This window comes from Piliocolobus tephrosceles, chromosome 3, assembly GCF_002776525.5.
Source record: "Piliocolobus tephrosceles isolate RC106 chromosome 3, ASM277652v3, whole genome shotgun sequence".
In the NCBI taxonomy this organism is placed as follows: domain Eukaryota; kingdom Metazoa; phylum Chordata; class Mammalia; order Primates; family Cercopithecidae; genus Piliocolobus; species Piliocolobus tephrosceles.
Window position 1 is genome coordinate 159,315,016 of NC_045436.1, and position 20,388 is coordinate 159,335,403.

Sequence of the window (20,388 nt, forward strand, 5' to 3'; positions counted from 1 at the left end):
AAAGACTAGAAACTAAAATTTGCAGACTCTCATTTACAGTGTTTCTGTTCAAATTAGGCTGAGAGTGGCAGAAAATCCATAACAGCATTGGTTTTTTTTAAATAAAAATCCATTTTTCTTTCTTACGTAAATGAAGTTTAAAGATAAGCAGTTCAGGTCTAGCTAATATACCAATTCTAAGATCGTCAGGGCTGGGCGCGGTGGCTCACGCCCGTAATCCCAGCACTTTGAGAGGCCAAGACAGGTGGATCACTTGAGGTCAGGAGTTCAAGACTAGCCTGGCCAACATGGTGAAATACTGTCTCTACTAAAAATACAAAAAAATGAGCTGGGCAAGGTGGTATGTGCCTGTAATCCCAGCTACTCGGGAGGCTAAGGCACGAGAATCACTTGAACCCAGGAGGTGAAGGTTGCAGTGAGCCAAGATCACGTCACTGCACTCCAGCCTGGGTGACAAAGTGAGACCCTGTGTCAATAAATAAATAAATAAATAAGATTGTCAGGAATTCAGGCTCCCCAAGTGTCTTGTTTCCTTACATCCAACACAGGCACCCACCTCATGGTACGAGACAGCAACTCCAGCTCCAGCCGTCACATCTTCATTCCAGTCAGAGGAAAGATGAAAAGGAAAGAAAAGGACATGCTCCCTCTTTGTAAAGATGCTTTCCAGAAGCTGCACGTTCATTTCTGCCTACTTGTCCGTGGTCAGAACTTAGTCACATGGCCCTATCTAGCTGCAAAGCAGGCAGGAAAATATTATTCAGGCTAGGCAGTTGTGTACCCAATTAAAAAGGGAGACCCTATTACTATGTAAAAAGAGAAGGGAAAGAGTTTCTGCCACACACACACACTGCAGTTTATGACAGTGATTTGCAAATTAAACATCATTCTCAGCTTTTTAGAGCTCGTATCAGGTGATGAGAAAAACGTTAAGACCACAATAACTGCCCTATCTGGAATGGTCTTCTCCCAGACTGTCCTGAGACTCTTTCCCTCGGAAAGGCCTTCCTAATGACCCATCACTCTCTATCCCCAAACCTGCTTTGTTTCCCTTCACAGCCCTTTACACTCTGACATAAAACTCTATTCAGTTATTTGTTTATTGCATGTGCCTCACAGAATGAGAGCTCAGTAAAGGAAGGGAATTTGTTTTGTTCACCACTGTGAACAGCACCTGCCCCAGTTCCTGCTACAGAGCAGATGTTCAATAAATATTTGTTGATGGTATAAAGAAATGGGCAAAGCACAGAATTCCTAAAAGATGCTCTGGCTTATCTTAGGTTTTGGTAAAGAAGAAATACAACTAGTAAACAAAGGTGGGAAATAGTGAGCATCTTTGATCATAAAAGACCTGCACATTGGCCTTGACGGTGGCTCACGCCTGTAATCCCAGCACTTTGGGAGGTCAAGGCGGGCAGATCACATGAGGTCAGGAGTTCAAGACCAGTCTGGCCAAGATGGCGAAACCCTGTCTCTACTAAAAATACCCAAAAAAAAATTAGCTAAGCATGGTGGTGCACGCCTGTAGTTCCAGCTACTCTGGAGGCTGAGGCCGGAAAATCACTTGAACTCGGGAGGCGGAGGTTGCAGTGAGCTGAGATCACGCCACTGCACTCCAGCCTAGTGATAGCAAGACTCTGTCTCAAAAACAAAAACAACAACAACAACAACAAAAAATTAACCAGGCGTGATGGTGGGTGCCTATAATTCCCACTATTCGAGAGGCTGAGGCAGGACAATCACTTGAACCTGGGAGGTGGAGGTTGCAGTGAGCCGAGATCCTGCCACTGCACTCCAGCCTGGGTGACAGAGCAGGACTCTGTCTCAAAAAAAAAAAAAAAAAAAAAAAAAAGGACCTGTGCAAATTAAAGCAATCATGAGTAACTTTTTCAATTATTACAAAATGAAAATGTTAAATTTGGATATAAGTGTTAAAATGTCCAGTGCTGACAAGAGTATAATAAACTAGCCAGGTACAGTGGCTCATGCCTGTAATCCCAGCTATTAGGGAGGCTCAGGCAGGAGGATCACTTGAGGCCACGAGTTTGAGACCAGTCTTCAAAACCCTGTCTCCAAAAACATTTTATAAAAGTCGCCAGGTGCATGCCTGTAATTCTAGCTACTCAGGAGGCTCAGCCAGGAGGAGAACTTGAGACCAGAAGTTTAAGGCTACAGTGAGCTATGAATGCACTACTGCCTTCCAGCCTGGGGAACAGAAGGAGACCTCATCTCTAAAAACATGAAATAAAGTGGGCCAGGCACAGTGACTCATGCCTGTAATCCCAGCACTTTGGGAGGCCGAGGCAGGTGGATCACTTGACGTCAGGAGTTCAAGACCAGCCTGGCCAACATGGTGAAACCCCATCTCTACTAAAAACACAAAAATTAGCAGGGCATGGTGGTAGATGCCTGTAATCCCAGCTACTCAGGAGGCTGAGGCAGGAGAATCTCTTGAACCTGGGAGGCGGAGGTTGCAGTGAGCCAAGATCACACCACTGCATGCCAGCACTCCAGCTTGTGTAACAAGGTGAGACTCTGTCTCAAAAAAAAAAAAAAAAAGGAAATAAAGCAGTACTATTAAATAGCAGCCTTATAAAATAGTATGATTTTTTTGGAAAGCAATTGCCCAGGCCTGCCAGGTGACCAGCTCCAGGGGATCATGCACCTTGTGTGGACAACTTTATGAGGTTATATTTGCATTGCATTCAGTGTGAATGCTGTGATTGTGCTGATGGCAACCCTGAAGTTTCCAATGTACATCAAATGTCACAAAAACATGTGTGCATGTGTTCACTTATGAAAATAAAAAGCTAACAATAAAACCTAAATATCAGCCGGGCACAGTGGCTCATGCCTGTAATCCCAGCACTTTGGGAGGCCAAGGCAAATGGATCACAAGGTCAGGAGATCGAGACCATCCTGGCCAACATGGTGAAACCCCATCTCTACTAAAAATACAAAAATTAGCTGGGCGTAGTGGCGCGAACCTGTAGTCCCAGTTACTCAGGAGGCCGAGGCAGGAGAATCGCTTGAACCTGGGAGGCAGAAGTTGCAGTGAGCCAAGATGGCACCACTACACTCCAGCTTGGGTGACATGGTGAGACTCTGTCTCAAAAAAAAAAAAAAACAAAAAACCAGAAAGCAAATAAAAAACCATAATCATGGAATAATGTTAAGTGAAGAAAAGGCATATACAAAATAGGATGTATATAAAATGTTTTTTAAAATTCTCCGGATAACGGGGTTATAGATGTTTTTACTTTCTTGTCTATCTAAATTTTTTTTAAAAATACGTTTTTCCATTATGCTGCAAAAACCATATTTCTCATTTTGAGAGAAATTTTATCTTAAAATTACATTTTCAAAAAGTGGTAAGTAGAATAATTATGGTATATAGAGTATTATACCAATTCTCTCTTTTTTAAAGAATGTATTTAGAGGAAAAGGCTGAATGGATAACCACCAAACCATTAACAAAGGTTATCTTGAGACAGTGGTATCAGGGTTGGTTTTAATGTTCCTACGAATATATTTTTTGCTTGTTAGTATCATTTATTGAGCCCCTATGACATGCAAAGTGCTCTCCTGGGTGCTTTACACACATTGTGACAAGTAAGGTCCCAACAGCCTCTGAGGTGTGCATTATCGCTGCGAATCCATTTTACAGGTGAGGAAATGGAGACTCAGAGAGGCAAAGCTGCTTGCCCAAAGCCCAACTCCAGTTTGCTAAGTGACATCTTCAAGCAGACACAGTACTGGCTTTCCTCTGTTCAAGCAGAAGGGATCTATTCATCAGCAAAGGTCCACTGTGCTTTTTCCAAGGAGGGCAGCCGTGGGGGAAGAACTTGAGAGGGTGGTTGCAAGCTGCCTTCTGTGGGCACCAGGGATGTGCGAGAGCCTCAGGGCATGAACTCTTCCCACAGTAGCCCAGCACGACCAGCGTGCAATGAGGAAGAGAAGTCCCGGTCAGCCAGTGGCAGAAGGCTGAGAAGGCTAGAGGGAGGAAAATAGAAAAACCCTAGCAAACGGCACTCTGAGTGAGTCTGGGGCTACAGTGAGGAATGAGGAATTCAGGGAATGACAATCTGAGCAGCAGAGTGTAGGGAGAAACGGCAGAGGCAAGAGAATTTTAAGAAATGTCAGGCTGCCCTATGAATTGAGTCTCCCAGAACATGAAATTGCCTGTTCACTACCTCTCAGTGTCTGAGTTTCTCTGAAAGTGGCACCACATTGAGAATGAATCATGCAGGGCCCCAAAATGTATTTGTGTTATATTTATACCGATCTATTTTTCTTTATTATTTATTCATTTATTTGAGACAGAGTTTCACTCTTTTTTTTTTTTTTTTTTTTTTTTTGGAAGCACCAGAGTCCATGAGGCATTTTATTTGTAAATGTATGTATTACATCCCTAGAAAAAGAATCCCAGGATTTTCCCTCCTGTGTGTTTTCGTCTTGCTTCTTCATGGGTCATGATGCCAGCTGAGGTTGTCAGTATAATGAAACCAAACTGGCGGGATGGAAGCAGGTTATTCTGCCATTTTTCTAGATCTTTGAGTTGCACATCAAATCTGGGGCTGATCACTCCACACTTGTTTAGCCTGCCATGCTTCATCATCACAGTGAGAAACCGGACGATGACTTTGGAACACGGCCTAATAAGCAAGCACCTGGCGTTTGCCTCTCTTTTCGGCATTGTTGATGCTCTTGAGAGCATCAGCCAGGACATTCATGCGCACCATTGTGGTTTAAATTGCAGGATTGCGCCGATGGCAGATGGATGAAATTGGAGCTCTCCTGGAGTTTCACTCTTGTTGCCAGACTGGAGTGCAATGGCGCCATCTTGGCTCACCGCAACCTCTGCCTCCCGGGTGCAAACGATTCTCCTGCCTCAGCCTCTCAAGTAGCTGGGATTACAGGCATGCACCACCACACCCGACTAATGTTGTATTTTTAGTAGAGACAGGGTTTCTCCATGTTGGTCAGGCCGGTCTCCAACTCCCGACTTCAGGTGATCCACCCGCCTCGGCCTCCCAAAGTGCTGGGATTACAGGTGTGAGACACTGCACCCAGCCTTTATTTTTCTTTATTTTTTAAAAATGTGCAATAAGCATGTGATTAATGTCATAATGGGGTGGGGGAATCCATATAAATCCTTTAGGTATTTTAGAAGAATTGTTTCTTAACACAGAGAATAGCTTGGAGAACAGTTAATAATTTTATCAACCAGGAACCTATGGAGATTGCTCATGTCTTTTCCTTCCAGGGCAGGGTTTGAGAGAGAAGAGAGTTCCCAGTACTGAAAGGGTTTTGTGAACTGCAGGAGGCACTTGGGCTTATGCCCTGTGTGTCTGTGTGTGTTTCAGAGAGAGGAGAGGCATGTATGCCATTCCAATTCAATTTAGTCCATTTGTATCAATTCACCTGGAACTGTGCCTAATCACAGGTTAGGTCTCCAAGGTGAAAAGGCATTTCATTTTGCCCAGGTTACTCATCTTCTGTGTCCCACAGAGGACAGCGATTTCATGAGGACAGAAATTCCATCCACTTGGCTCACAAAATCCCTAGCACCAAAATACAGCACCTGGCACTTATGAGACGCTCACTATCATGTATGCTGAGGAATGAAACAAGGGCTGACACTCTGGAAATGCATCAGCTTTTCCCTTGAATGCACATTGGAATATTTCATTGCAATTCTCTTTTGTTAGTTGAACTCTTAGGTAATACGAGGTTTTAGTCTGTTTTCATGCTGCTAATAAAGACATACCCAAGACTGGGTAATTTAAAAAGGAAAGAGGTTTAATGGACTCACAGTTCCACATGGCTGGGGAGACCTCACAATCATGGTGCAAGGCGAATGAGGAGCAAAGTCACACCTTACATGGTGGCAGGCAAGGGAGAGCATGTGCAAGGGAACTCCCGTTTATAAAAACATCAGCTCTCATGAAACTTATTCACTATCACAAGAACAGCAAGGGAAAGACCCATTCTCATGATTCAATTACCTCCCTCCCATCCAGTCCCTCCCAACACATGTGGGAATTATGGGAGCTACAATTCAAGATGAGATTTGGGTGGGGACACACCCAAACCATATCACATGGGCTCACAAATTCAAAGTAAAAAATCCAGAGATGGCCAGAAAAGGAATCAATGTAATACAATTGTCAATGGGTGTAATAAGCAATGAAATATTGGCTCCTCTAATTTTTGCTGTTTATTCATTCATATTTACCAAGCACATACTATATGCCAGATATTGTGCTAGGGTATGGAAGATATTAATACAAGCCCTTAATCTGGCCATGAAAATGGGATAAGTAGAGCATCCCTAGAATTAATCTTACCCATTAATAATAACAAATAGTATCCAGCACTATGTTCCAGGCATTGTTCTGAGTTGTCTCCATGTATTGTTTTATTTATAGTAACATTATTTTATCTCTATTTTACAGACGAGCAAGCTGAGATTCAGAAAGGTTAAGTAATTTCTTTGTTCATGCTTCCCAACCAGCCAGGGATGAAGATCAGGCTTCAATTTCTGCCTTCTGATAGCTCCCCTCACCCTCTTAACAGTTCCCAGGGAGTTTTTCCACAAGTGATCCTGAGATCACAGGTCTCCAAATCCCCAGGGATGCTGGATAAAAATGCAGATTTCCAGGCTCAGGGCTGAGGAATCAGAATCTCCAGGAGGAAAGTCTGGAAATCACCACTAATCCAGGTAATTCAGTTGTGCAGTAAAGTTTGTACAAAATAGAACTCAAATATGCTGCCATCCCCCCAACGTGAGTTCACAAAATCGCTAGCATCGACCACATCTCCCACTCCCACTTCCTACCAAACAATGAGCAGGAGGAAGAAACGGAATAGGAAGAAGGGGAAGGGAAGGGAAGGGAAAGGAAAGGAGGAACTTGCCCCAAATTGGGCTCCATTTTGGTTTAGGGCAGATCGATGCTCAGCCCTCTGCTCTCCTGGTTCTTGGACTTACAGAACTACTGTCCCCCCCAGCTTTAGAAGCAGCTGCTGATGGGCCTGACAAGCCTCAGCAGGAGGCACGCTGAACAGCTGGTGACATCTGCCCAGCTGGAGCAGCTGAAGCAGCCGCTGAAACCCTAGATGCTCATCCCTTCTCACATCAGAACACAGCTGCTCTGGGTCATCGCCCAGTGAGCAGGGTCCATCATGTGTAGACAGGGAGGATTCAGCCAGAAGGACTCATGGAAGTAAGGAGGAGTAGAGACAACAGCCCTGGCTCCAAACAGGCTCTGTGATGCTAGAATGGGGATGCAAAGCTCCATGCCATGGGAAGTGGTGTGAGGATAGGGTCTGCAGGGCCCTCAAGGGGAAATCCACCACTGGTTCTTACCAGCAAAGCATGTGGACACTGTGAGCCCCAGCCTTCTCATTTGTAAAAGGAAAATAGCCATTATTGTAGGAAGCTATGAATAGTGCTGCCTGTGATTTATTGAACATTTTTTGTATGTCAGACACTGTCTTGAGTCAATCGTTCAATCTTCATAACAAATATCTATTAAATCATTCTGATCCCCATTTGACAGATGGAAATGAGTCTTAGGTTAAGAAACTTGCCCAGGCTGGGTGTAGTGGCTCACACTTGTAATCCCAGCACTTTGGGAGGCCGAGGCGGTTGGATCACTTGAGTTCAGGAATTTGAGACCAGACGGCCTAGCTTGGTGAAACCCGTCTCTACTAAAAATGCAAAAATTAGCTGTATGTGGTGGTGCACGCCTGTAATTCCAGCTACTTCGGAGGCTGAGGCATGACAATTGCTTGTGAGGTAGAGTTTGCAGTGAGCCTAGATCATGCCACTGCACTCCAGCCTGGGCAACAGAGCAAGACTCTGTCTCAAAAAGAAAGGAAAGGAAAGGAAAGGAGAGGAGAGGAGAGGAGAGGAGAGGAGAGGAGAGGAGAGGAGAGGAGAAAGAGGGAGGGAGGAAAGGAAGGAAGGAAGGGAGGAAGGGGGGAGAGACAGAGAGAGAAAAAAAAGAAAAGAGAGAGAAAGAAACTTGCCCAATATTTCCTAGCGGGTAACCAGTGAAGCCAGGATTTGATCCCAAGTCTGTCTGCTGCCAAAGCCTGTCCTCCTAATAACATCCACAGCTTCTCCAGTGTCCCTTCCCCTTCTTGTTTCTGAGACTAAATGCCCTGAACCATGTGGTCTTCGTGGTTTCAAGGAAAAGAGGCACCACTGTCTTTCCAGCCCCACATTGACAGTAAAAATGCGTTAGTTCCTCTGTGTCTGGCAGAGACTCAGCAAGATGTAGCATGCAGCCAGCGGAAGCACTGTCAGTACACAAGGAGCCCCACGGGTATCTAGCAAACAGACCAAGTCTCAGCACAGCGAAGTAGCACATCAGAAACGTGGGTTCCACAGCCATTGTCGTCTGCTTTCCAAAGGGTCTGAACTGAGGAGATAATCTGTGCAATGGATGCTGAAGGGCTTTCCAGCACCACAGAGCTTCATGGAACACCCAGGCCCCTGAGTTGGTCCCCTACTCTGATCTCAAGTCCTGCTGTTTGCCCCTCACTCCTGATCTCACTCCTGCTTCTATCTATTTGTACCTCAATGGGGCCACCCTCATTCCCACCTCAGGGCCTTTGCACTTGCTGTTACCTCTGCTAAAAATACTCCTCCTTTTGCCTTGGAGAAGCTGTCCCTGGATCTTCACAAGACTTTGTCCTTCTTGTGGTTCAGGTCTCAGATCACAGTCCCCTCCTTGAGAGACCTCTCCTGACTACCCCTTCTAAATTAGCAGCCCCAGGCCAGGTGCAGTGGCTCACAACTGTAATCCCAACACTGGGAGGCCAAGGCAGGAGGATTGCTTGAGCTCAGGAACTTGAGACCAGCCTGGGCAACATAGCGAGACCTCCTCTCTTCTAAAACTAAAAAAATCAGCTGGGCTTAGTGGTGTGTGCCCGTAGTCCCAGCTACTCAGGAGGCTAAGGTAGGAGGATTGCTTGAGCCAGGGAGATGAAGGCTGCAGTGAGCCATGATCGCACCACTTCACTGCAGCCTGTGGGACACAGCAAGACCCTGTCCCCGCCCCCCAAAAAATCAGCCCCTAATCTGTTTGTATACATCATGTCTCCCTGTTTTACTTCCTTTGTAGTACTTACTACCTGAAATAATTCTGTTCATTATTTGCTGACATGATAGAAAAGTGCCTGGCAAAAGATTGACTCTCAATGAAGATGTGCTGAACGCAAGACTTCATGAATGACGAGGAAATCTTACTAACATCTTTTGTAATAAGGACCCAGGTACCTATGTTCAAAAGTACCTCAATCCTTCTAGTTAACAAGAGCAGAGACCATGAGAAACAACACTGTGTTTAGTAGCAACTTAACAACCAGCCAGCAGTTCTATCCACAGACACACACCACCGGGCATGGTTCCAAAACTAAAAAGGCACTAATTGCTTTTCTATAAGGAGGTAGAACACAGTCCCTCCGTGTTCTTTAGGCCTGATGGTCTGCATTATCGGATCTGTTACCATGTTAATTGTTCCTGTCTCATACAGCCAGTTTGGGCTTTCTTCTGCATATGTCTGGGATGGTGACAGGTTCCTATATAGAGGAGTACTGGGGAAGCTTGTGTGTGTGTGTGTGTGTGTGTGTGTCCGTGCATGTGTACACATGTGTGTATAAAAGCAGCCACACTTTGAGAATGGTTAATGGGCAGCCAGGCTGTCTTTGCTCAGGGCCCTAAGACTGGCCCAGGAAAGGGCCCGGGGCGGGGGCGGGGGTGGGTGGGGGGGGGGTGAAGGTGGAGCGGGCTTCGCTTGTGCTCACTGCCTTTTCCACAACAGGAGTGCAAATGCTTGCCCAGCTGGAGTGAGTGTGGTGAACTCAAGTCGCCTTTAGGAATGGCTGAAAAAGCCCACACCTGGAAATCACTCCCTCCCTGCTCCTCCACGGCAGGTTGCATTTGGGAGACGCTTCGGTCATTAGAGAAATGAGCCGGGAGTAAGCAATTCACCAGCTCTCCAGCACTTGGTGGAAAGCAGCAGGCGAGGATGGATGTGGTTGACAGCCTTCTTGTGAATGGAAGCAACATCACTCCTCCCTGTGAACTCGGGCTCGAAAATGAGACCCTTTTCTGCTTGGATCAGCCTCGTCCCTCCAAAGGTAAGTGTCGGAAGCTGTTATTTTAATCCAGGAAACTACTGAGTGGTGGGAGAAATCAGCAAAGGCAAGGCTGATAAAAAAAAATATACATAACCAAGTCATTGTGAGACAAGGCTGGATAAAGTCATATGTTCAGAAGTTTGCAGAAGAGATTAAAAAGCAGAATAGAGTCAAATATTCTTCTTGTCTCCCATGGGAGAGTTGGGCATTCATGAATAGGACTTGGGGGAACAAAAGCAGGGGAGGAAAAGCTGAGTGAAGCAAGAGGGAGTACAAGTGTCACAGCCTGAACTTACAAGCACAGCAGAAAAGGTGTTGTCACCATGCAGCCGTTTTCTTTTCTTGGGGGGAATCCAGCATGAAGTGGTTACAGTGAAATCATGCTTAGCAGCCAGGAAAGAAAGTGATCACTATTCACTTGAGGAGCTTTGTTCTTAAGAAAAAGTGGTTCCCTGAGTGATCCTTTAACAAACCAACCTCCTAAAAACAAAATAATTCAGTCTCTGCTTTCCTCAGTTTGTTTCTGCAAAATGTTGTCGGGACAGGAATGGTGGGTCCAGTGATGTACACCCCAGTAAGGGGGGAAATCGGCAGGAAATCACCCTTGGCTTCGGGTTTAGCATTCTGTTCTCCTCACCTCCATCCCTCCGTCTTGCTCCTGTTACTGTCTGCAGAGTGGCAGCCAGCGGTGCAGATTCTCTTGTACTCCTTGATATTCCTGCTCAGCGTGCTGGGAAACACGCTGGTCATCACCGTGCTGATTCGGAACAAGCGGATGCGGACGGTCACCAACATCTTCCTCCTCTCCCTGGCTGTCAGCGACCTCATGCTCTGCCTCTTCTGCATGCCCTTCAACCTCATCCCTCATCTGCTCAAGGATTTCATCTTCGGGAGCGCCGTCTGCAAGACCACCACCTACTTCATGGGTAAGTTGCTGCTGGTGACTCTTTCTGAAGCTTGCCCCAGACCCCACTCAGCCCCAGACCTTCCCAAATCTCCGACAATCACAGCAGAAGAGCTCTGCTGAGGGCTGAATCACAGAACATTAGGCTGTGCATGGCTGTGTGCAAGGACATTGGTGCTGACTTGACGGTCATCCTTATACGTTCCCGGTAAGTCGGTCCCCATCATCCATGTTGGAGGTCTGTTTCTAAGAGTGAAATAAATTGATAGGAAAACACAGGGGCAGTTAATTTTGCTTGATTCTATTTGAAGGGAAGAGGGACTTGCTTCCTTATGTTTGAAGTCAAAAGTGACTTTAAGCTGCTCTATCCCTTTCTGGAAGCTGTTGACTGTGTCCTGAGCTATACCCAACTTGAGTCCTGGCTTCTAGGGAGGGTAAGGATTATGGAGGAGGGTTCTTTGCCATTGTTCCTCTTGTTTTCTTAGGGAACAGGGGCTATTTGAAAACCAGTTCTATCACAGCTCCAGATTCTCTTGCCAGGATTCACTTCTCAGCCTGTTCTCCCCAAAGCTGGGACCATCTCTGGCAGAGAGAGAGAGAGATCTCTGCCCCTAGATGCGGAGTTGAATTTGCTCCTGGGGGCTGTGGGGTCGCTAAGCTGACCCTGATTGGCTGAGATATGTAGCTATTTCCCTATGCCAAACAAAAATGATGATAATGAAAATCCTAAGAGCTAAATTTTTTGTGCTTTTATGCACCCCATGTGGTACTAAGTGCTTTGACTTCCATGATCTTACCTTATCTCCCAACCACCCTATGAAGTAAATGCAATGATTCTTCCTTGTCTCACTAAGGAAGAAACAGAGGCACAGAGAGGTTTATAATGTGCCTAAAGCCACACAGATGGTAAGCAACGGAGCTGAGATTTGAGTCCAGATTAGTAGCCACACAGTGGTGAGCATGCTACCTCCGTTTGCCAACTGCTGTGGTTCTCCTGGAGTTGAACAAAAACACATTTCTTGGTCCCCTCTGGGTGCCAGATTGCCTAGTCCCTTGCCCTTTCTGAGAATTAGTTGGGAGAGGGGCAGAGGTGGGAAATAAGTAGGGAGTTATTTTTGTTCTGACCCAAGCCTTGAAGAATATGCAGAAGTGAGTTGGGCTAGGGTAGTCTTCAATGACCGGAAAGCTTTAAAAGTCTTTGTTTTTCCCAGTTGAGGAAGTGGGATTCCGCACTGACAAAATGATGATGAATTTCTGACCCTCGTGCCACCAAAAACCAAGAATGTGTCAATCCATGTCCAAGTCCTCTGGAAAAAAAACAAAACAAAAAAACAGGACGAAACTTACAAAGGAAAAAGATCATTGTTAAATAATGAAGCAATAATAATAACTAGTGCTGTAGACGTCCGAGGCCCATCCATATATATCTTATGGTAATGCTGTTTGGGAACCTTAACCAGAGAATGTGAACCGAGGTTTAAAACGAGTGTTTTCATGGTGGCAAAACAGTCTGAGTGCCACAGAGTTGTTCAGTTTGAAATGTTTAATTTTATGTTATGTAGCAGAAAAACAATTTTATTGGCCAAAAGAAAAGCAACATCGTTCTGAAAGTATTTGCAATACCATAATAATTTTGTTGGATTTTTAATTCCAATAATTTAGGTTCTTCTCTTAATTTTGCAGTCTCCTCAATACTAATAATTAACATTGATTAGCTCCTAATTTGTAGCAAAAAGAAAAAGAATGCTTGCCTGCCAGTGAGTTTATAGTTACTGAGGATCCACTACACAGAACTGACTCTTAGAGAGTTTTGGGCTATACTCTCGACTCTAAATGTCATCAACTCTTTAGGGTAAAATCCAGTAAAACACAGCAAATCCTATCCCCAGAACATGAGTTTTTAGTTAATGGTTTGGGGATCATAGACTTCTTTAAGACTCTAAGGAAAGCCAGAGCTAGGCTCCCCAGAAAAATGACATTTTTGGGTATAGTTTCAGAGAATTAGTTTATACCCATAAGAATAATGAGAAACTAAGGACCCCAGTTTCAGGACCTCTGCTCCCAAATTTATATTAATTCTGAGGTTTAAGAAATCTTGGTAAGAGATATTCAGAAGAATTGACAGAATTTATAGCAGAAGGACTCTACAGGGAATTTTAAGGGAATAATAGGACATTTTAATAAGTATGCATATACAAATACAAAAATAATGGAAATTCAGCTTTTTGGACAATGCTGAAGCACATGATTTTATTTATTTTTTATTTTAATTTTTATTTTTTCCATAGGCCATCTAAGACCAAGAAGTACATGATTTATTTTATTTTATTTTTGAGACAGAGTGCTTCTCTGTCACCCGGGCTGTGATGCCGTGGTGCGATCTCAGCTCACTGCAACCTTGGCCTCCCAGGTTCCAGCGATTCTTCTGCCTCAGCCTTCCAAGTACCTGGGATTACAGGCACATGCAGCCATGCCTGGCTAATTTTTGTACTTGTAGTAGAGATAGGGTTTCACCATGTTGGCCAGGCTGGTCTCGAACTCTTGACCTCAAGTGATCTGCCTGCCTCGGACTCCTGAAGTGCTGGTATTACCAGCATGAGCCACCACACCCACAAAAGAAATACATTATTTTAAATGAGGTGTGTTTGATATCTTTCTCACTGTAATGGTGATGCTTGTTCATTCTACAAAATACAGAAAAACAAAAACAACGAGACAGGAGACTTTATAGTCCCCCACCCAGAGAAACCTTTAGTTACCATATGGGGCATTTTCACTTGTCTTTTTACTACTTACTTTTTTCAATGAGCTGCATTTTGAAATATAGATTGTTTCACTATTAAGAACAGTACGTACTCAAAATTTTTAGAAAAAGCCTTCATGCCTCCAGCTCAGGTCACAGTGACCTTTCAGGGTCACAGAACCCTTGAGAATCTTGGGTTTTTAAAGTCAACTTAACTATGCAGACCATACTCAAAATTAGAGCTTTTCTTCAGATTTTAGAGAAACCTCTTCTGTGGAGGCAAGAACAAATTTCATCCCCTTGGTTATTAATTAATGAGCGCCTTGAGCCTAAGCAGGTGTTAGGTGATAATCAAAGCTCAATAAACTTATTAAAAATTGGCAATGAGATATATTTACAAATCCATTTCTTTAACTGCCTTAAACCCTTTCTGGAACAAAGCTGAGAATAAATCGTCTTTTAAAAATATACATACACAATATTTCTTTACCTTCTAAGAGTTTTCCTTTGATATCAAACCTGTGCGGATCAGATATATTCAAGCTAATGTGCAAATAAACTTTGGATTTCAGAGTCAACATAACCGGCTTCTTTGTTCCTTTCCCAGGCACCTCTGTGAGTGTATCTACCTTTAATCTGGTAGCCATATCTCTAGAGAGATATGGTGCGATTTGCAAACCTTTACAGTCCCGGGTCTGGCAAACAAAATCCCACGCTTTGAAGGTGATTGCTGCTACCTGGTGCCTTTCCTTTACCATCATGACTCCGTACCCCATTTATAGCAACTTGGTGCCTTTTACCAAAAATAACAACCAGACCGCGAATATGTGCCGCTTTCTACTGCCAAATGATGTTATGCAGCAGTCCTGGTAAGGTTGCATTGTTTATTTTTAAAAATACAACTTGATGTAATTTTGCAATATGATGAAAAACTGAGATGCCTTGTCCAGAGTGGTTGGGGGATCAGTTTCCTGGAGACTTTTTGAGGAAGTCATTCTAGCCTTGTTCTAGGATAATCACGATAGCAAACACTTAGCTGGGGAGCCCTGTTATAAATGCCATGAGTATGTTAATTCAATCAATCCTTTGAAAAAACTCTAAGATAGGTATTACTGTTATTGTGCCCATTTTGCAGTTGAGGAAACTGAGACTTGGAAAGCTTAAGTTTCCCAATTCACAAACCTAAGGAAGAGGCAGAGCCTCTGTGTTCACCATTACGTAGTATGCTTTTAAATGCTGTAGTGGAGGGTTAGGCTAGATTAATTGTAGAGCTGTGATTTTTTTTTTTTTTTTTTTTTTTTTTTTTGAGATGGAGTTATGCTCTTGTTGCCCAGGCTGGAGTGCAATGGTGTGACCTTGGCTCACCACAACCTCTGCCTCCCGGGTTCAAGCAATTCTCCTGCCTCAGCCTCCAGAGTAGCTGGGATTACAGGCATGCACCACTATGCCCGGCTAATTTTTTTTTATTTTTAGTAGAGACAGGGTTTCTCCATGTTGGTCAGGCTGGTCTCAAACTCCTGACCTCGGGTTATCCACCCGCCTTGACCTCCCAAGTACTGGGATTACAGGCGTGGGCCACCGCGCCTAGCCTTCTTTTATTTAATAAAATTTTTACTTTAAAATAGAGATTGGGTCTCACTATATTGCCTAGGCTGGTCTTGAATTCTTAGGCTCAAGTGATCCTCCCGCCTTGGCCTCCCAAAATGCTGGAATTACAGGCATGAGCTACTGCGCCTGGCAATGGTTTTCTAAAGAATTAAGACAGAGCGGGGAATGAGTCCCAAATCCCACATGGTTTTTCTTAGAGTTGCAACAGCTCTAGTACTTACCCAGAGCATTTTACCAGAAATAAAAAGGCAAGATTGTAGTACTGGTTCCTTAGCTTACTAACTGGAGACTTTGGGCAAGTTTACATAAGCTCTCTGAACGTCAGGTTCCTTATCTCTATAAGGAGTTTAAAATGTGGATATTTTAAAAAATCTCCCTCATTGGGTGGCTGTAAGATACAAAGGAGAATGTGCGCATAAAAATATCATGATAAAAAAAGGCTACACAAATTGCAGGGTATTATATTTACCAATTCCAAGGATGTTTTAGAAGCAGGGAACTAGACATTGAGTAACAGCCCCAAACTGAGATCATCTCTGCTTTTTTTTGCTTTCCTCCTTTCATTTCAACCAAGTAGCACACACACAAAGGAATTACGTTGCAAATGAGAGGAATATTTCCAAGGCTTGAAAAGGAATCTTATCAAAACATGTCAAATTGAAATGAGAAATGGCCCAGCCACCATGAGCATCTGACAATTTTATGGCCTAATCATGTAACCTCACACATGCCAGACTGCAGAAGTGATTTAGGGGCCAGACTCATAAAGAAGGAGGCTGTGATTCCTCAGGAATCAAAGATGTTTAGAGAAAGCATAGCTCTACCCAGCCAGGCACTAGAATGACGATGCCACTGTGCCAGCCTCACGGGGTCATGGAGAATGGACGCCCAAGTAAATGTTTGAGCTGCTTACGGGTCAGAAACAGCCAGAATGGCATGTTTTGTAAGACTCAGAAGGTTTTCCATTGTCCCTGCCTAAGCACTTGATTACTCTGTTGTTTGGCAAATGGTATACTGTGATGCTTAAAAAGCATAGCTTCTAGATTCTGGAATCATATTTTGGGGGTTCAAATTCTACCTCTGCTACCAGCTGTGTGACTTTGGACAAATTATTTAAGCTCTTTAAGTCTCAGTTTCCTCCTCTCTACTATAGGTATTAAGACAACAGCACCTACCTCAATGGTTACTATGAGAGTTAAATGTAATGATGTATGTAAAATGCTTCGCCTATATGTAGCACATAGAAATCCTCGATGTATGTAATTTTTAAAGGTTTTTAAAACAGCTTTATTGAAATGCTATTCACATACTCTCATTTTTTAAAGCTTACATTCTTTTTAATACATAGACTTCTTTCAAGCACAGAATTACACCAAACTTTTCCAATTAAACTAGTCCTTCATCAGAGACTTCATCTAAAAAAAGGAAAGAAGTAAACAACGTATAATGACTGAATCGCCAGACATGAAGTTGCCAAGGATATTAAATACTAGTAATTAATGCGTTTGCTCAGGCCAGTAAAAATAAACATAAACCCTATTCATTCCTTCCCATTTGAGTTTGAAGGCCTAAAGTTGCTGGTTATTGGATTTCTTCTGATTTCATTAGGCACACGTTCCTGTTACTCATCCTCTTTCTTATTCCTGGAATTGTGATGATGGTGGCATATGGATTAATCTCTTTGGAACTCTACCAGGGAATAAAATTTGAGGCTAGCCAGAAGAAATCTGCTAAAGGTAACTATCTTGTAGCTGTGTGCTTATGCCAAATGAGCACAAAAGCTTGTTTTCTATCATTAAAATAGAAATACCCAAGTTTATGTAAAGTTTGTTGGAAAATTTTTTAAGGATTCTTATGAGACTCTGTGTTAAGAAGCACAGTCACGAGGCCCAGTATCTCCATTTTCTCATCTGTAGAATGGGGAAATCATTCCTTTCAAAAGCGTTCTGAGTGGAATAAAGTAACACACACATAACCCAATAACAAGCCGAGGCCTCTTCTGTGCCAGAAGTTCTGTAGTGCTGTATTCAAACAATGCCCCTTCCACAACCAAAGCTACTTGTAGTTACAGCCTGTTTTGTGTCTCTCCAAAGGCACTAGAAGGGATTTGATTCCTAACCCACAGCCGGCTTTTTGTTGTCTCCTTCTCCTCCTCTCTCTTCCTTTTTATTCTCACCCTGCAGTGGCCACAAAGCCTCACTCCTTCTCCATTCATTACGATCCACTGTCCGTGAAAATTGACCTCGACACCCTTGTTGACATAGCTTTTCCCTTCTCACTCCATGCCCTAACTCAGCTCTCTACTGCATAGATAACTGAGTCTCTCTAGCTTCTTTGGTTTTCACGGGTTTTTTTCTTCTTATCCAAATTCCTCATAATAAAAGCAATCTGGAATCTTACCCAGCAAGCCCGAAGCTTCCCTCTGGGGAGCTAATGAAGGGAAGGAGAAGACTGTGAATATTCATTCTTTAATAATTTTTTTCTTGTAAGCTACATGCATAAGATACTGTTTTTATCATATATTTTACTCATTTTAAGCAGCTTTCCATTGAAGGGAAGAACTAGTATAGATCAGTGCTTGCCCATGTCAGTGTGAGGCCAGGTTGTCTGCCATTTTTCAGTTTCTTTTTGGTTTGGCCTTCTTCATGGAGGGGAGTGGGGGCTCCATGCCTTCTACCGGGCATGACCCATCCCCAACAATGAGTGGTCTCTTGCCCACCCAGAAAGGAAACCCAGCACCACCAGCAGCGGCAAATATGAGGACAGTGATGGGTGTTACCTGCAGAAGTCCAGGGCCCCGAGGAAGCTGGAGCTCCGGCAGCTGTCCACCGGCGGCAGCAGCAGGGCCCACCGCATCCGGAGCAGCAGCTCCGCGGCCAACCTGATGGCCAAGAAGCGGGTAATCCGCATGCTCATCGTCATCGTGGTCCTTTTCTTCCTGTGCTGGATGCCCATCTTCAGCGCCAACGCCTGGCGGGCCTATGACACCGCCTCTGCGGAGCGCCGCCTCTCAGGGACCCCCATTTCCTTCATCCTCCTCCTGTCCTACACCTCCTCCTGCGTCAACCCCATCATCTACTGCTTCATGAACAAACGCTTCCGCCTCGGCTTCATGGCCACCTTCCCCTGCTGCCCCAATCCTGGTCCTCCAGGGGTGAGGGGAGAGGTGGGGGAGGAGGAGGAAGGCAGGACCGTAGGAGCCTCTCTGTCCAGGTTCTCATACAGCCATATGAGTGCCTCGGCGCCACCCCAGTGAGCTGTCCCCTGACCCTCCACTGCAGAAGGAAGGAGGGGAGGAGGCAGAGGAGGAAGAACAGAAGAAGAGATCAGGAAGAGAAGGAAGCAGGGGTGATGGAGAAGGAAGGCTCTATCTCCAGTGGGAACTCTTCAAGGTCTGCTTTTCATCCTTCATCTGGATTCCAGAGCACTGCTTCCGTGGGGCCATGACTTGGTTTCTAGGCGGTTCAAAGCAGGAAATGTTAAGTAACACTCACCATCAGAAAAACCTCAGCAGGCCAGGGACAGGAGTCCAACAGGGCTCATACTGCAAATGGAGTTGCTAAGCACATGTTCAAAATGGAGATGTGGGGCCTACTGAGCTTTCAAACTTTCTAGAACATCCAAGGTGGGCTCTCACTCCTCCTGTGACACATTTCCATGCTCTGCTTTTTCTGTTCATGCAGAATTGTGGTGGTTGTTCTGCCTACAGGGAGCCCGTCACCCTCTCATGTATCCGCTGTAGCCTTCCACCACATTGTGACCACAAAGGGAACATGAAGCAAACCCTCTCTGGCCATTTTGTCCTGGGTATGACAGCAACCTGATTTCTTCATCTTGAGGTTGGCCAAGAACATTCAGAGTCATAAGCCAGTTTTCATCAGAATAGCATAAGCAATATCTGAAAGATGGAATTTTGAACTTATTTCTTTTCTTTTTTTTTTTTTTTTTTATTTCTTTTGAGACTGGGTCTGGCTCTGTCACCCAGGCTGAAATGCAGTTGTGCCATCTCAGCTTATTGCAAACTCTGCCTCCTGGGTTCAGATGATCCTCCCACCTCAGCCTCCATAGTAGCTGGGACTACTGGGATTATAGGCATGAGCCACCATGCCCAGCCTTGAATTTAGTATTTTTAAAAAGAAAAGAGTATAAGGCAAATAGCTGGATGGAATTCTATCTTACTTTAAGGAATGTTAAGTGGCAGAAGGTGTATGGGAATATTTTTTCTATTTTAATGATATATATTACTTAATTTCTCCTTTATGTGGTGATATTAAACCTTACGACTTCTTTGCCTCCACTCAATTTCTCATACTCATCTACACTTCCTTTTTCCCAGAAAAGATCTCCAGGAACAAAGGAGCATTGTAAGTTACATGTACCTGGCCAAAGGTAGAAACACATATAATCAGGCCCAGAATTAAATCTGGCATACTTGGACTCAGTTAACAAATAGCTTTTGAATGTCAGAACTGTCTATGCCTTTAAATGCAATCTATATGCTTGCTAATAATTGGCTAATTTTATGTATATGTGTAAACCAAGCATAAATTATGTCCTTTACATATAAATATACTCTGGTGTTCTTTAAAAAAAAAGAATAGTTATTGGATATAAGAATTCAGCTAGTATTATAATTTTACATTCCTTCATGACCAAGTTTCATGTGAACTTCATTTCTTAGCAGAATTAGTGTTGAAATATCTCTCCTCTGACTTAGAAATCTTAAGTACAAGCTGTACATTCAGATACCAGGAAGTGCATTTCTAGAATAGTATGTATCAGTTCAGTCTACCAACACTTCTTACTCTTTTTTTAGAGCAACATTGTCCTGTCCACTTACACAAATTAATATGAACATATTTGACAGAAGCAAGTTTGCTTGCTACTGTGGGAAGCAAACAGGAAACCAACAAATAAACAACAACAACAACAACAAAAACCATCGTTCATAGTTTCATGCCTCTACGCATCTGAGAAGTGA

At 43.9% G+C, this 20,388-nt stretch overlaps 1 protein-coding gene and 1 pseudogene across 2 annotated transcripts; one reads left to right on the top strand and one right to left on the bottom strand.

Annotated features, from left to right (window-relative positions):
• Window positions 1-4,331: 4,331 nt before the first annotated feature.
• Window positions 4,332-4,742, bottom strand: LOC111549864 (annotated as a pseudogene). The gene has a single exon (XR_002733854.2). The product of XR_002733854.2 is annotated as a 40S ribosomal protein S15a pseudogene (transcript).
• A 5,298-nt stretch (window positions 4,743-10,040) lies between these two features.
• CCKAR (cholecystokinin A receptor) lies at window positions 10,041-18,901 on the top strand. Its single transcript, XM_023223066.1, has 5 exons — window positions 10,041-10,152; window positions 10,827-11,078; window positions 14,407-14,668; window positions 17,016-17,143; window positions 18,131-18,901. Exons 1-5 carry the CDS (start codon window positions 10,041-10,043, stop codon window positions 18,661-18,663), a joined length of 1,287 nt encoding a protein of 428 aa, XP_023078834.1. The 3' UTR covers window positions 18,664-18,901.
• Window positions 18,902-20,388: the final 1,487 nt, after the last annotated feature.